At 45.6% G+C, this 16,557-nt stretch overlaps 1 protein-coding gene across 1 annotated transcript; it reads right to left on the bottom strand.

Moving 5' to 3' along the window:
- Positions 1-11,121: 11,121 nt before the first annotated feature.
- On the bottom strand, positions 11,122-15,435 carry LOC141145546 (E3 ubiquitin/ISG15 ligase TRIM25-like). The gene has a single exon (XM_073632316.1). It carries the CDS (start codon positions 15,352-15,354, stop codon positions 13,759-13,761), a length of 1,596 nt encoding a protein of 531 aa, XP_073488417.1. The 5' UTR covers positions 15,355-15,435; the 3' UTR covers positions 11,122-13,758.
- Between the last annotated feature and the right edge of the window lie 1,122 nt (positions 15,436-16,557).

Below are 16,557 nucleotides of genomic sequence, written 5' to 3'. Positions count from 1 at the left end.
GGGAGCAGTGATTTTAATGATGCTTAAAGTAAAAAAAAAAAGTGAAATATTCCTTTAAATATCGTACCTGGGGGGTGTCTATAGTATGCCTGTAAAGTGACGCGTGTTTCCCATGTTTAGAACAGTCCCTGCACCAAATGTCATTTTTAAAGGAAAAAATCTCATTTAAAACTGCTTGCGGGTTTAATGTCATGTCGGGTCATGGCAATATGGATGAAAATCAGTGAGACAAACGGCATGGGTACCCCCCAGTCCATTACCAGGCCCTTTGGGTCTTGTATGGATATTAAGGGGAACCCCGCACCCAAATTAAAATAAGGAAAGGTGTGGGGCCACCAGGCCCTATATACTCTGAACAGCAGTATACAGGCGGTGCAAACAAGACAGGGACTGTAGGTTTGTTGTTAAGTAGAATCTGTTTGTAATTTTGAACATTTTTAACGTGTTTAGCTCCAGCCAAAAAATCTTTTCTAAGCTTTTTGGAAAACATAGGGAAGGGTTATCACCCCTGTGACATTTGTTTTGCTGTCTTTCCTCCTCTTCAGAAGATTTCACCTCACTTTTTTGTCCCAATGAAAAATGTTTTTTGAAAATTTGGGTTTTTTTGTGGAACAAGGATTGGAAAGCATCAGTGGAAAGGAGAAATTGTTTTCCCATATTAACTCTTACAGGAGAGAATTTCCCTTCCTAGGGGTAGATTTCATCTCACTTCCTGTTGTCTCCTTCCGTTTGCAAGTAGGAGTCGTTTGTAAGTTAGATGTTTGAAAGTAGGGTCCTGCCTTATATACTCAGCAGAAATTTGGGCCTTAGGTGTTGCTGTGGCCACAACACTGTAAGCCCTCACAGGGCCCTGCTGTGAAATATTAGATCAAGAATTGTAATTACATGCCCCTGTTGAACAGGAGCTGAAAAATTAGGCCTTAGGCACTGGTGCTGGTGCCACAACACTGCAACCCCTCACAGACACTCTAGTTGGAACGCAGGAACGAGCCCTGCTGCAAAGTATTGCTTCAAAAATTGTAATTACATGCCCCTGTTAGACAGGGGCAGAAAAATTGGGCCTTAGGCACTGGTGCTGGTGCCACAACACTGCAACCCCTCACAGACACTCTAGTTGGAACGCAGGAACGAGCCCTGCTGCAAAGTATTGCATCAAAAATTGTAATTACACGCCCCTGTTAGACAGGGGCAGAAAAATTGGGCCTTAGGCACTGGTGCTGGTGCCACAACACTGCAACCCCTCACAGACACTCTAGTTGGAACGCAGGAACGAGCCCTGCTGCAAAGTATTGCATCAAAAATTGTAATTACACGCCCCTGTTAGACAGGGGCAGAAAAATTGGGCCTTAGGCACTGGTGCTGGTGCCACAACACTGCAACCCCTCACAGACACTCTAGTTGGAATGCAGGAACGAGCCCTGCTGCAAAGTATTACATCAAAAATTGTAATTACACGCCCCTGTTAAACAGGGGCTGAAAAATTGTGCCTTAGGCACTGGTGGTGGCGCCCAGAACCAAAAATGTTCTTACAAGCTATCAGCGTGATGATTGAGGAGGAAGAGGATAATTACTCAGGGATAGTCACTCAGCATCAGCATAGGCAGTCTTTGAAGGGATCTGAGATTTCAAAAAAAATTATTCGGTTACATCAGCATCAGGTGCTTGGTAGCTGGTGGTGATCCAAGACTCATTCATTTTTATGAAGGTCAGCCGATCGACCGAGTCGGTGGACAGACGCACCCTGTGATCGGTTACCACGCCTCCAGCAGCACTGAATGTGCGTTCCGAAAGAACGCTGGATGCAGGACAGGCCAGTAGCTCAATTGCATACTGTGCAAGCTCTGGCCAGTGATCCATCCTCAAGACCCAGTAACCCAGAGGATTTTCGGTGGGAAAGGTGTCCAAGTCTGATCTTGCCCCTAGGTATTCCTGCACCATGTAAAACAGACGCTGGCGATGGTTGCTGGAACCGATCATACCTTGGGGCTGCGGACCAAAAAATTGTCTGAACGCATCGGTCAGACGGCCACCTTCTCCACCGCTCCTTCTTTGACTGACCGAAGCCTCAGCAACACGTTGTCCAGAAACAGGAGTTTGTAACCTCCCAGTCTCTGGGAACGCGTTGCACAGACCTTTCTGCAAGGCCTCCCGAAGATGTTTCATCCTCTGCTCCCTCTGCGATGGCAAGATAAGGTCCGCAACCTTACCCTTGTAACGTGGATCAAGGAGGGTTGCCAGCCAGTATTGGTCCTTCTCCTTGATACCACGAATACGAGGATCCTTACGCAGGCTTTGCAGGATCAGGGAGGCCATGCAGCGTAGGTTTGCTGAGGCATTCGGTCCGGAGTCCTCTGGGTCACTAAGAACGACATGGTCCGCAGCCACCTCCTCCCAGCCACGTACAAGTCCATGTGTTTCTTGGGACTGATCCCTTAAAGACTGCTGCTGATGCTGAGTGCCAGGCTCCACCTCCATACTGACACAATCTTCCTCCTCCTCCTCTTCCTCCTCGTCCTCTTCCTGTGTGATCGGCGGGCACGCAGGAACACTGTCTGGATAAAGGGGGCCTTGAGAGCTAAGGAAGTCCTCCTCTTCCTGCCTCTGTTCTGCCTCAAGTGCCCTGTCCATTATTCCACGCAGCGTGTGCTCCAACAGGTGGACAAGGGGGACAGTATCACTGATGCATGCACTGTCACTGCTCACCATCCTCGTGGCCTCCTCGAATGGTGACAGGACAGTGCATGCATCCCTGATCATGGCCCACTGGCGTGGGGAAAAAAACCAAGCTCCCCTGACCCTGTCCTGGTGCCATAGTCGCACAGGTACTCATTGATGGCCCTCTGCTGCGTGTGCAGCCGCTGCAGCATGGCCAACGTTGAGTTCCACCTGGTGGGCATGTCACAGATTAGGCGGTTCTTGGGCAGGTTAAACTCCTTTTGGAGGTCCGTCAGCCGAGCACTGGCATTATATGACCGGCGGAAATGCACACAGACTTTCCTGGCCTGCCTCAGGACATCCTGTAAGCCCGGGTACCTGCCCAAGAACCGCTGCACCACCAAGTTAAGGACGTGAGCCAAACAGGGCACATGGGTCATTTGTCCCTGTCGGAGGGCAGAGAGGAGGTTGGTGCCATTGTCGCAAACCACCATTCCTGCCTTAAGTTGGCGTGGCGTCAACCACCTCTGAACCTGCCCCTGCAGAGCTGACAGAACCTCTGCCCCAGTGTGGCTCCTGTCCCCCAAGCACACCAGCTCAAGCACCGCATGGCATCTTTTGGCCTGCGTACTTGCGTAGCCCCTTGAACGCCTACAGAGCACCGCTGGTTCCGAGGAAGAGGCCATGGAGGAAGAAGAAGAGGAGGGGGTGGAGGAGAGAGGTGTGTCACAATCAGCATTTTGGAGGCGTGGTGGCGGAACAACCTCCAACACTACTGCACCTTGTCCTGCATCCTTCCCAGCTGCCAGCAGAGTCACCCAATGCGCCGTGAAACTTAGGTAACGTCCCTGTCCATGCCTGCTGGACCATGAGTCAGCGGTAATATGCACCTTACCGCTGACCGCCCTGTCCAGCGAGGCATGGACATTGCCTTCCACATGCCGGTAGAGAGCCGGAATCGCCTTCCGTGAGAAAAAGTGGCGTTTGGGTACCTGCCACTGAGGAACCGCACATTCCACAAACTCACGGAAGGGGGCAGAGTCTACCAACTGAAAAGGCAGCAGTTGAAGTGCTAGCAATTTTGCCAAGCTAGCATTCAACCGCTGGGCATGTGGATGGCTGGGAGCAAACTTCTTTCGGCGGTGCAGCAGCTGGGGCAGGGAAATTTGCCTGGTACAATCTGACGTCGGTGTACCAAAAGCAGATTGCCCACAAGTACTTGGCTGTGACACACCTAATTCTACACCTTCATTCCTCTCACTGCAGGTCTCAGAGAGGACTGAAGGTCTAGTGGGGTTGGAAATCTCAGCTGATGAGGAGCAAGGAGAGATCCTCTTTGTTCTTTGGTGTGGGTCTTTTAGATACGCTTGCCAACGAACTGCATGGCAGGTCAACATATGTCTGGTCAAGCATGTGGTACCCAAGCGGGAGATGTTTTGGCCACGCGAGATACGCTTGAGACATATGTTGCAAATAGCAGCGGTGCGATCTGATGCACTCGTCTCAAAAAAGGCCCACACCAAAGAACTTTTTGAATAACGCGCAGAGACTGCAGCGCCCTGCACATGTGGAGCTTTGGGGTGTGATGCAGTCAATGTGCTGCCCTTAGGCTGGCCCCTGGAGGGCATCCTGCCTCGTTGGTGATGTGCCGCCGCCTCCTCCTCCTCCTCCTCCTCCTCTCTCCTATCAGGCACCCACGTTGAGTCAGTGACCTCATCATCCCCTCCCTCCTCATCACTGGAGCAAACCTGGCAGTATGCTGCAGCAGGGGGAGCATGACTGCCAGATTGCTGTCCTTCTTGGGCACCCCCTCTGTCCGTGCTCATGTTACTGCCTTCATCGAGCTCAGTATCGTCATCAGAGCCTTCCAAACGCTGGGCATCCTCCTGGAGCATGTACCCAACACTGTGGTCAAACAGTTCGAGGGAATCCTCATGAGGACATGGTGGAGCTAGGGAAGGAGTCACTGATGACATTGAGCTGAGGGAAGAGGCCGCTGCTTTGCCAGACAAAGCACCCTGGGCATGGGTGAGAGAGGATGAGGAGGATGAGGACGGCTTGGTCATCCACTCGACCAAGTCTTCCGCATGTTGCGGCTCAACACGGCCAGCTGCCGAAAAAAAGGCCAAGCGTGTCCCATGGCCACGTGCTGATGAGGATGCACCGTCTCCACGACCAGCACTAGACACAGAGCCTGCTTGCCCTCTCTTATTGGCTTGTGACTGTCTGCCTCTCCTTCTTGGCCTTCCAGACATACTAATGGCCTGTAGCTGCACTAAGCTGGGATAGAACACCTGTAATTTTCTTCAAGTAGCTTTATATACTGTAACCAGACAAGCCTGCCTGTCAGTAGGAAGATAACAGGAACGGATCTAGCTGAACACTGTGAGCAGGACGCACTGTACTAAATGTAAATAGTCTAGCTGCCTGACCGTGGTACTAATAGGATCAAATAGAACACCTGTAATTTTCTTCAGGTAGCTTTATATACTGTAACCAGACAAGCCTGCCTGTCAGTAGGAAGATAACAGGAACGGATCTAGCTGTACACTGTGAGCAGGACGCACTGTACTAAATGTAAATAGTCTAGCTGCCTGACCGTGGTACTAATAGGATCAAATAGAACACCTGTAATTTTCTTCAGGTAGCTTTATATACTGTAACCAGACAAGCCTGCCTGTCAGTAGGAAGATAACAGGAATGGATCTAGCTGAACACTGTGAGCAGGACGCACTGTACTAAATGTAAATAGTCTAGCTGCCTGACCGTGGTACTAATAGGATCAAATAGAACACCTGTAATTTTCTTCAGGTAGCTTTATATACTGTAACCAGACAAGCCTGCCTGTCAGTAGGAATTTAACAGGAACGGATCTAGCTGAACACTGTGAGCAGGACGCACTGCACTAAATGTAAATAGTCTAGAAGATAACAGGAACGGATCTAGCTGAACACTGTGAGCAGGACGCACTGCACTAAATGTAAATAGTCTAGAAGATAACAGGAACGGATCTAGCTGAACACTGTGAGCAGGACGCACTGCACTAAATGTAAATAGTCTAGAAGATAACAGGAACGGATCTAGCTGAACACTGTGAGCAGGACGCACTGCACTAAATGTAAATAGTCTAGAAGATAACAGGAACGGATCTAGCTGAACACTGTGAGCAGGACGCACTGCACTAAATGTAAATAGCAGGAACGGATCTAGCTGAACACTGTGAGCAGGACGCACTGCACTAAATGTAAATAGTCTAGAAGATAACAGGAACGGATCTAGCTGAACACTGTGAGCAGGACGCACTGCACTAAATGTAAATAGCAGGAACGGATCTAGCTGAACACTGTGAGCAGGACGCACTGCACTAAATGTAAATAGCAGGAACGGATCTAGCTGAACACTGTGAGCAGGACGCACTGCACTAAATGTAAATAGCAGGAACGGATCTAGCTGAACACTGTGAGCAGGATGCACTGCACTAAATGTAAATAACAGGAACGGATCTAGCTGAACACTGTGAGCAGGACGCACTGCACTAAATGTAAATAGCAGGAACGGATCTAGCTGAACACTGTGAGCAGGACGCACTGCACTAAATGTAAATAGCAGGAACGGATCTAGCTGAACACTGTGAGCAGGACGCACTGCACTAAATGTAAATAGTCTAGAAGATAACAGGAACGGATCTAGCTGAACACTGTGAGCAGGACGCACTGCACTAAATGTAAATAGCAGGAACGGATCTAGCTGAACACTGTGAGCAGGACGCACTGCATTAAATGTAAATAGTCTAGATAGAAGATAACAGGAACGGATCTAGCTAAACTGAATACAGTGTATATATATATATATGCAACACCTGGGATGCATATATATACACAATACACTGTAAGTGCAGCTAACTGACTGACTGTTCTGCCTAATCTATCTAACTCAAATCAAATGACACTGTCTCTCTCTCTCTCTATCTCTCAGCACACCGGAACACACACTACACAGGGCCGCCGTGCAGGCGGCCTTATATAGTGTGGGGTGTGTACTAAATCCCCTGAGCCATAATTGGCCAAAGCCACCCTGGCTTTGGCCAATTACAGCTCTCTCTACTGACGGCGCTGTGATTGGCCAAGCATGCGGGTCATAGTGCATGCTTGGCCAATCATCAGCCAGCAATGCACTGCGATGCCGCAGTGAATTATGGGCCGTGACGCGCCACACGAATTTAGCGCGAACGGCCCATAACGTTCGCAATTCGGCGAACGGTCGAACAGGCGATGTTCGAGTCGAACATGGGTTCGACTCGAACACGAAGCTCATCCCTACCCAGCTCACTTCCAACAACTCTAAGAACAGTTCATTAATAAAAAAAAGTATAAAAAGTCAATGACAGAGAAGGATGTGGATGTCCTTGTAATTAGAGACAAAAAAAATGGATCTTCTATTCCTGACTTGTTCTTGGTGGTGCTCCAACACCATTCATCTGATTCCTAGTCCTTCCTTCCCTTCTTGATGAGTCACTTAGGGCGAGTTTACACTTGCTTCAAATCAGGGCTTCGGACAGGCTTTGTTAAAGCTCTCTGAATGCCAGTCAAAGCTCCCGTCACTAAATAAAATGGTTAGTGTACAGTACTGTTTACACCTTGCTTTTGCTTGGTGCTTCGGTAGGGCTTTGGTGATGCTTCGATGAGGCTTTGCGGGGCTTCAATGAGGCTTCGATCGAGCTTTACCATAGACTTCTATGGAGGCTTTGAAGATACTTTGAAGCACCACTGAAGCTATATAGGGTATCATTTTTGAAGTAAAGCCAAAACAAAGCAAAAGCAAGGTGTAAACAAGACTATAGACTAACCATTTTATTTAGTGACAGGAGCTTTGACTAGCGTTAAGAGAGCTTTATCAAAGCCTGTCCGAAGCCTTGTTGAAGCCGAAGCAAGTGTAAACACATGGTAGCTCTGGGTAAGTGACCCACTAGGTAGAGAAGGAAGGATGAGGATCACAAACCTTACGGATTGCAAAATTCAGCAAAGGCGGCTTTTGTGTATTTCTCCTAACAGATTCAATTCATATCAGATCTCAATTCCAATCTGCAGCTTCTACATCTAACATCTACAATTTACTGAGGACTAGGGATGAGCCGAACACCCCCCTGTTCGGTTCGCACCAGAACATGCGAACAGGAAAAAAGTTCGTTCGAACACGCGAACACCGTTAAAGTCTATGGGACACGAACATGAATAATCAAAAGTGCTAATTTTAAAGGCTTATATGCAAGTTATTGTCATAAAAAGTGTTTGGGGACCTGGGTCCTGCCCCAGGGGACATGGATCAATGCAAAAAAAGTTTTAAAAACTGCCGTTTTTTCAGGAGCAGTGATTTTACTAATGCTTAAAGTCAAACAATGAAAGTGTAATATCCCTTTAAATTTTGTAGCTGGGGGGTGTCTATAGTATGCCTGTAAAGGGGCGCATGTTTCCTGTGTTTAGAACAGTCTGACAGCAAAATGACATTTCGAAGGAAAAACCCATTTAAAACTACTCACGGCTATTGCATTGCCGGTCCGACAATACACATAGAAGTTTATTGATAAAAACGGCATGGGAATTCCCCACAGGGGAACCCCGAACCAACATTAAAAAAAAAAAATGACGTGGGGGTCCCCCTAAATTCCATACCAGGCCCTTCAGGCCCCACCCCCCCTGTTATTTAAGAACCGTCAGACGAGGAGACGCCGTCACACAGCGGGAGCCTCCCTCCATGCCAGCATGGATGCGGAGTGGCCCGGAGAAGAAAATGAAGAAGAGAAGAAGAGAAGAAGAGAAGAAAAGAAGAGAAGAAGATGAAGAAGAGAAGAAGATTAAGAAGAAGAGCAGGAGCCTCCCCCCATGCCATGGGTGCGGAGCGGCCCGAGGAGAAGAAGATAGAAGACGCCGCGGAGGAGATGCTGGACGAGAACGCTGGAGGAAGAACCAGAAGAACCAGAAGAAGATGAAGGAAGATAGAAGAAAGAAGAAGCATTTAAATAAAGGAATTGTCAAAAACTGTCTCTTGTCATTTTTAACATTTTTGACAGTTTTTTAGTGAAATGGTAGGGGTAAGTACCCCCTTACCATTTCACATGGGGGGGCCGGGATCTGGGGGTCCCCTTGTTAAAGGGGGCCTCCAGATTCCGATAAGCCCCCCACCCGCAGACCCCCACACCCACCGGTCAGGGTTGTGGGGATGAGTCCCTTGTCCTCATCAACATGGGGACAAGGTGTTTTGGGGGGCTACCCCAAAGCACCCTCCCAATGTTGAGGGCATGTGGCCTGGTATGGTTCAGGAGGGGGGGGCCGCACTCTCATCCCCCCTCTTTTCCTGCGGCCTGCCAGGTTGCGTGCTCGGATAAGGGTCTGGTATGGATTTTTGGGGGGACCCCACGCCGATTTTTTTTTTTTTTTTTGGCACGGGGTTCCCCTTAAAATCCATACCAGACCTGAAGGGTCTGGTATGGAATTTAGGGGGACCCCCATGTAATTTTTTTAAAAAAATTTGGCCGGGGTTCCCCTTAATATCCATACCAGACCTGAAGGGCCTGGTATGGAATTTAGGGGGACCCCCACGTCATTTTTTTTTTTTTAATTTTGGTTCGGGGTTCCCCTGTGGGGGAATTCCCATGCCGTTTTTATCAATGAACTTCTATATGTATTGTCGGACCGGCAATGCAATAGCTGCGAGTAGTTTTAAATGGGTTTTTTCCTTCGAAATGTCATTTTGCTGTCAGACTGTTCTAAACACGGGAAACATGCGCCCCTTTACAGGCATACTATAGACACCACCCAGCTACGAAATTTAAAGGGATATTACACTTTTATTGTTTGACTTTAAGCATTATTAAAATCATTGCTCCTGAAAAAAACGTCTGTTTTTAAAACTTTTTTTTGCATTGATCCATGTCCCCTGGGGCAGGACCCAGGTCCCCAAACACTTTTTATGACAATAACTTGCACATAAGCCTTTAAAATTAGCACTTTTGTTTTCTCCCATAGACTTTTAAAGGGTGTTCCGCGGCATTCGAATTTGCCGCGAACACCCCAAATTGTTCGCTGTTCGTCGAACTTGCGAACAGCCAATGTTCGGGTCGAACATGAGTTCGACTCGAACTCGAAGCTCATCCCTACTGAGGACACAAGAGAGCGAGACAAGTCATATTACTTCAATACTGTCCACTCTAGTTTTGAAAGGAGTTAAAGTGGTTGTAAACCCACAAAAAAAAAAACCTGCAAGACAAAGACATAATGAGCTAGTATGCTATGCATACTAGCTCATTATGAAATACTCACCTTAGATCGCAGCCCCCGCAGCAGTCCTAGCGCACTGCTCTGCCCGGCGACATGTCTCCCAGAGTTATTTTCGGGTATTGGCACTGTGATTGGCTGGAGCCGCGATGACATAACACCCATGCGTGGCAGCTACCGGTAATGGCACATCAGCTGAAGCAACGGCGTGAACGAGCCTTTGCTTCAGTGCGCATGTTCCGATGACGTCAGCACATGCTGATACAGAGGATATCTCCTAAGCCATACAGGTTTAGGAGATATCCGGGGTAGCTACAGGTAACCTTTATTATGGACTTACCTGTAGTAAAAAGTGGTCTGTAAGGGTTTACAGCCACTTTAACCAAAAAGATGTCCTGGAACTGGAAAGGCTGCAGAGAAGGAGATCCAAATAAATAAGGAGCTCAACTATGAGAAACTACTGCAAATCAGACCATTGAAGCCAAACTCGATGCAGATATAAAAGACACAAATGAATGCAGCTGTATAATCATACATTTATTTTTTTACTTCAAGCAATGTAAGTACCTGAATGTGATTTGGTATCAACTTCTTGCAGTCCCTGTACAGCAGGGCTGGAAAGTAAGAGGAAGAAGCAACAGGAGGAGCCACATTTACAGTGAACAGTGTCATTATACGAGGTGTGTCCAGAAAGTAATGAGAATAATATTTAAGAAAATATTTTAATAAAAAATGTTACACTTGAACATTGTCTCCTTTGAAATATGCACCTTGTGAGTGTACACAACGTTCCCAGGGATTTTTTCCATTCTTCATAGCGCCCCTGGAAGTCTTCAGTTGGGATGGCACTCAGAGCCGACATAGTGGCTCTTTGGACGTTATCCACACTACTAAAATGGTGTTCTTTCTCGTGTTGACTTGGTAATTCCCGTTTTCTCTCCAATCATTCCTATAGTGAGCCGTCGGTCAAAAACGGAACAGAACGTGGATGCAGTGAGGTCTGTTCTCAACTGTGACCGACAGTCAGGATTGTGACTCAGGATTTGAACACGAGAACGGACGCCATTTTGGTAGTGTGGATAACGTCCAAAGAGCCACTACACCGACTGTGAGCGCCATCCCACTAGAAGACTTCCAGGGATGTTATTAAAAATAGAAAAAATCCCTGGGAGCATTGTGTTTACTCACAAGGTGTATACTTTGAAGGAGACAATGTTCAATTGTAACATTTTTTAATAAATTATTTTTGAAATATCATTCTCTTTACTTTCCGGACACACCTCATATGTTCCATTATTTTAATATAAACCAACCATTATTTTATACAATGCAGTATGGACAAAACCTTCATTGTTTAGCTAGTAACAGTTGGTCACATTCAGCTGGACTTGTTATGTAATGTTGAAGACATTGTGTAGATTCTCTAAGCCACTTCTTCAGTTTTAATGAGTGTCAGAAAGATACCCCAAGATGTACTCAGGTAGCACCAACACCTTAATCCAATCACCATTAGATGTGTTGAGGTAGATGTTGATTATCCAAGAACAGCATGGGAGGTGTGAAGGGTGTGGAACCCCCCTGTTCTAGTTACATCATCCCATTGAGACATCAAGGATGGGGCTATGTAACTAGAAGAGACTGCTCACACCATACTATAGCATGTGAATCTTCCAATTAATCACTTCAGCCCCAGAAAAATTGGCTGCTCAATGACCAGGCCATTTTTTACGATATGGCACTGCATCGCTATAACTGACAATTGCGCGATCGTGCGACACTGTGCCCAAACAAAATTGACATCCTTTTTTTCCCACAAATAGAGCATTCTTTTGGTGGTATTTGATCACCTCTGCTGTTTTTATTTTTTTGCGCTATAAACAAAGAAAGAGCGTCAATTTTGAAAAAAACACAATATTTTGTACTTTTTGCTGTAATAAATAGCCCCAATTTTTTTTTAAAAAAGCTCATTTTTTCCTCAGATTAGGCCAATATGTATTCTTCTACATATTTTTGGTAATAAAAATCGCAATAAGTGTATATTGATTGGTTTGCGTAAAAGTTATAGCGTCTACAAAATAAGGGATAGATCTATGGCATTTTTATTAGTTATTTTTTACTAGTAATGGCAACGATCTGCGATTTTTATTGGGACTGCGACATTATGGCGGACATATCGGACACTTTTGACACATTTTGGGACCATTAACATTTATACAGCGATCAGTGCTAAAAAAAATGCACTGATTACTGTGTAAATGTCACTGGCAGGGAAGGGGTTAACACTAGGGGGCGATCAAGGGGTTAACTGTGTTCCCTATGTGTGTGTTCTAATTGTGGGGGATGGGACTGACTATAGGAGATGAGAGATCGTGGTTCCCAGCTCGTAGGAACTCACAATCTCTCTCTCCTCTCCTCACAGGACTGGGATGTTATTACACACACACATCACTGTTCTGCCTCTCGTGCCCACAATCGCTCGTAGCTGGTGGTCAACGCGACCGCCGGTCACGAGTATCGGCACCCCGCAGTGTAGCGGACAAATGTGCACGCCTGCTATCCCGCTTAAAGGAGCCGACGTACAGCTACGACGGCTCGCGGGATCGTGCCAACCTGCCGCAGTATAATGTCGGTGGCTGGTCGGCAAGTGGTTAAACTGAACTCACAGAACACATAAAAATACCATTTAATGCAATTATGTATTAATTAAAAAACATTTTTTTTGTCTACATAGAACTGTTGTTCTGATATCACTTCCTGTAATCATCTACACAGCAGCATGGGGGGGGGGGGCAGCACCCTGAGCCAATTAGAGCTTTACAGCTTTGTACACTTCTGTCTGACAGCAACAATAAACTACAATGAAGATAACAATTAACTTCACTTATTTCCTTCATTTTGGTCTGTTAAATATACACTTGAAAGGATATTGCTATAGCAATTCAATAAGTGTAGAAACTACCTGTGAATCCTGCCAGAAGTCCAGTGCTGTCCTGTGCACTCTGCAGTCTGATATTAACCGCTTCCAGTCCGGGCCAATTCTGACATTCCTCTCCTATATGTAAAAATCAGCATTGTTTTGCTAGAAAACTGCCCAGAGCCCCCAAACATTATAGATTGTTTAAAGCAGAGGCCCTAGAGAATAAAATGGTGGGTATGGCACTCTTTTATATGTGCAATAGCGTTTTTTAAATGCTAATTAAAAAGAAAAAAAAAACGTAATGAATTTTAATATACACACAATTTTAAAACACAATATATTACCCATATGGTGAAATATAAAAGATGATGTTATGCTGAGTAAATAGATACCCAACATGTCATGTTTTAAAACTGCGTACGCTCGTGGAATGGCGCCAAAAAACGACAGTACCTAAAAATCTACAGTGTACAGTACCATGAGTGAGTGGTGTCATCCTAGGACAGGAAGTGTGTTACTGGCAGGATCTCTAGGTAAAGATAGAAAAAAAAATGTCTGAAAAAAGAAAACCAATGCAGTCAGCACATCTAAGTATTGGCAAGCTGCAATAGTGTACATTACATTTTCTGCAAATTTAGAATAATCATTCAAAACATAATCAATGATAATAGTCTTATCCTGACCACTAACACTTAATGAACCCCTGAAAACCCCAAATCTTATTATTGTCACTATAAGAGAATAAATCACACTTTCCTGTGCTGAGATTTCTCAATGCTGTGATTGTTTGTGTTGGGAACCTTTAGATTTATGACATATGGAATATGAATCTACTGCATTATTCCATTAGTTACAAATAATCAGATTCAGATTTCTGTGATGTCAGCAGGTTTAGGCAGATTTTCTGTTATATTATTATTTCTCACGTCGTCTTTCACCCCCAGATATTGTTATAGAACCTTTTCCTACCCATAACCCGGCATGGAGGGGCTCAGTGAAGGTGGTGGTGAAGGTGTGGAGGTGTCGGATCGGGTCACACAGATCATAAAAGGACAGCTGCCCGGCCTCATAATCCACATAGATCCTGACTCTGTTACTGGAGAGATTGGGAGATATTCTGATCTGTTTATTGTCATGTCTTAGAGAACACCCACCGCTATACCTGTATAAACCCCAGGACTTGTTATTATTTCCAATCCCCGATTGCCCTCCTCCTCTCCTCTCTATACTGGGATAACACATCCCGAATATGCAAGCTTCAGACTCACTGACATCCACTTCCCAGTAATGTCGCCCTGAGGAAAATCTCTGACTGCTTAATACCTGGAACCATGACTGAAATCTCTCCGGTGTTTCTGGACGATTCTGCTCTATATCTGACCTGGATACAGTTTTCATGTCATCTGATATCTGTAGATTATTCTGAGCTGTGTTCACATCCAGTAATATGTCTGAAGCTTCCTGTATATTGAAGAATACATTTACCCCTTTTATCATATCAGATAACCCTGTGTGTAATGTGTGTGAGATTCCAGACACATCCAGATCCCCTCCATCATGGAGGAGTCTATCATGTCTCTCTCTGTCCTCATCATCTCCCTCCTCAGTATCACACAAGTCCCCTGTGTCTGATTCCTGTAAGACAGTCAGTGGGTCAGTCATGTTACACAGCTCCTCAATGTCCTCCATCTTCCTGGACAGATCCTCCTTCTTTATTTCCAGCTGATGGATCAGATCAGACAATGAGATCCGCTCTTCCTGGCTGGAGATGTTCCTCAGGACTCTCTTCTCCAGGTCCTCCAGATGTCTCCTGAGCTCTATGAACAGGGCAGTGACTCTCTCTGTTAGACCAGCTGATTTTTCTTGTACTTTTCTCCTGCGATCCTGCAGACTCTGGACTCTTTTCTCCATCTCCTCTCTCTCTGTCATAAGTTTCTGCAGAACATTTCTCAGTTTCTGTTTCTTCTTCTCGGAGGCCTCATCCAGAGTCTCCATCTTGTGTCCCCGGTGTTCTCCGGCCAAACTGCAGGACACACAGATACAGGCAGAGTCCTCAGTGCAGTAATATTTAAGAAGTTCTCTATGGATGGCACATTTTCTGTTCTCCATGGAAATGGTGGGATCAGTTAGGACATGTTCTGGTGCCTTGCTATGGATTCTCAGGTGATTATCACATAGAGAAGCTTCACACATCAGACAGGATTTAACAGCAGGTACAGGAGAGTGAATACAGTAAGTACAGAAGATTTCAGTCTTCCCTTCTTCCAGCTCACTAGCCAGGAAAGTCTCCACTATGTTACGTAGTGTTATGTTCCTCTGCAGTACAGGCCGATCCTGGAACTCTTCTCTGCACTGAGGACAGGAATAACCTCCAGATCTCTCCTGTGTATCCAACACACCATCAATACAGACCCGGCAGAAGTTGTGTCCACATCTCAGGTTTACAGGATCTGTATAAATGTCCAGACAGATGGAACAGTCCAGCTCCTGTCTCAGACCAGCAGACGCCATCGCTGACAGCAGAAGAGAGAAATAAAAGTGAAAGTCTCCTACAACGAAAATCCAAAGGTCATCTCACATTTCTCGGCACAGGGTGGAGCTGAGCTGGTCCTGCAGCTTTTATCTTGAGGAAGTTTGTGGATAAATAAATGTTTATTGTAAAGGTATATGTCACTCCACTCCTACACTATACTCTGAGAAAAAAAACCTGGATATATGGATGATGTTATTGGTGACCTTCTTCAGAAATTACTGCTTTTATAAAGATGAAGCTAGCATTCAGCAAAATAAATCAGAGACAAATGAAAACTTTCAATCAACAGAAACTTTGTTCTTAAAAGTACTTGACTCTGAAAGTGGCATGTCAACTGGGCAACTAATAATTTCACTGGCAGAGGTCCTCAATGGCAGCTTTCATATTTATCTTATTACTGATTTCCTTTAACCTTTTTACCACAACCCCTGTATGCTATACGTTGGTGGTGGCACGGGGAGGGGGGTTGCATACACTCTGACAAGCTGACTTTTGGCTGTGCAGCCACCAGATCACTTCCACACACCCCCGTGATTATGTGTGCACCTCTGCCATTTTTCCCAGGCTCCGCAAAGCCCATATAACGCAAAACCGCTCTGGCAGCAAAAAGGTTAGAGGGAACCTACAATTCTAGAGGATATTGTATGGTGTGAAGAAGAAAAGTTGAAAACATAAATACAGCTTTTTTTTTGTTTCACTTATGAAGGTTTTACAGTATTTTACAAAGTAAAGATGTCAGGTAAATAAATGTGTTCATAAAAGTACATCTCTGAGCTATATTTTAATTTATCAAAATTTCCCCCATCCTGTTTAAAAAAAAAAAAAAAAGTAGATCTGTCAATAATACTTACCCTTAATCAGGTGCTGCCCTCTCTCATAACCTCTTCTTCACCGCAGGATGCTCTTAGTTTTTCATATTAAATGATGTCCAGGCTAAAGAACATGGAGGTCATGGGTCCATCCCTTAGGGAAGGTCATCACAGTGCCCTTATTTCACAATGTACTAGCGCAGGTCATCATTCACATCAGTGCTGCTCTCCACATCAGTAAGGGCCACCAAGCCCAGGGAAGAGAGGAAAAGGATCCTGTACTTGACTGACCTGAAGACTTCAGAAAAGATACGTTAAAAAATATATAATAAAAAACTTGCAAGGGGATCTGCGGGGAGGGGGCAGCCTTGG

The sequence above is a fragment of the Aquarana catesbeiana genome, linkage group LG05 (assembly GCF_042186555.1).
Source record: "Aquarana catesbeiana isolate 2022-GZ linkage group LG05, ASM4218655v1, whole genome shotgun sequence".
NCBI classification, from domain to species: Eukaryota; Metazoa; Chordata; class Amphibia; order Anura; family Ranidae; genus Aquarana; species Aquarana catesbeiana.
The sequence above is the reverse complement of the archived record's forward strand: the minus strand, read 5'-3'. Positions and strand labels throughout refer to the sequence as shown.

Bases quoted from the DNA above. Each gene is read 5' to 3' on its own strand.
- LOC141145546 (XM_073632316.1), bottom strand. From the start codon at position 15,354: ATGGCGTCTGCTGGTCTGAGACAGGAGCTGGACTGTTCCATCTGTCTG.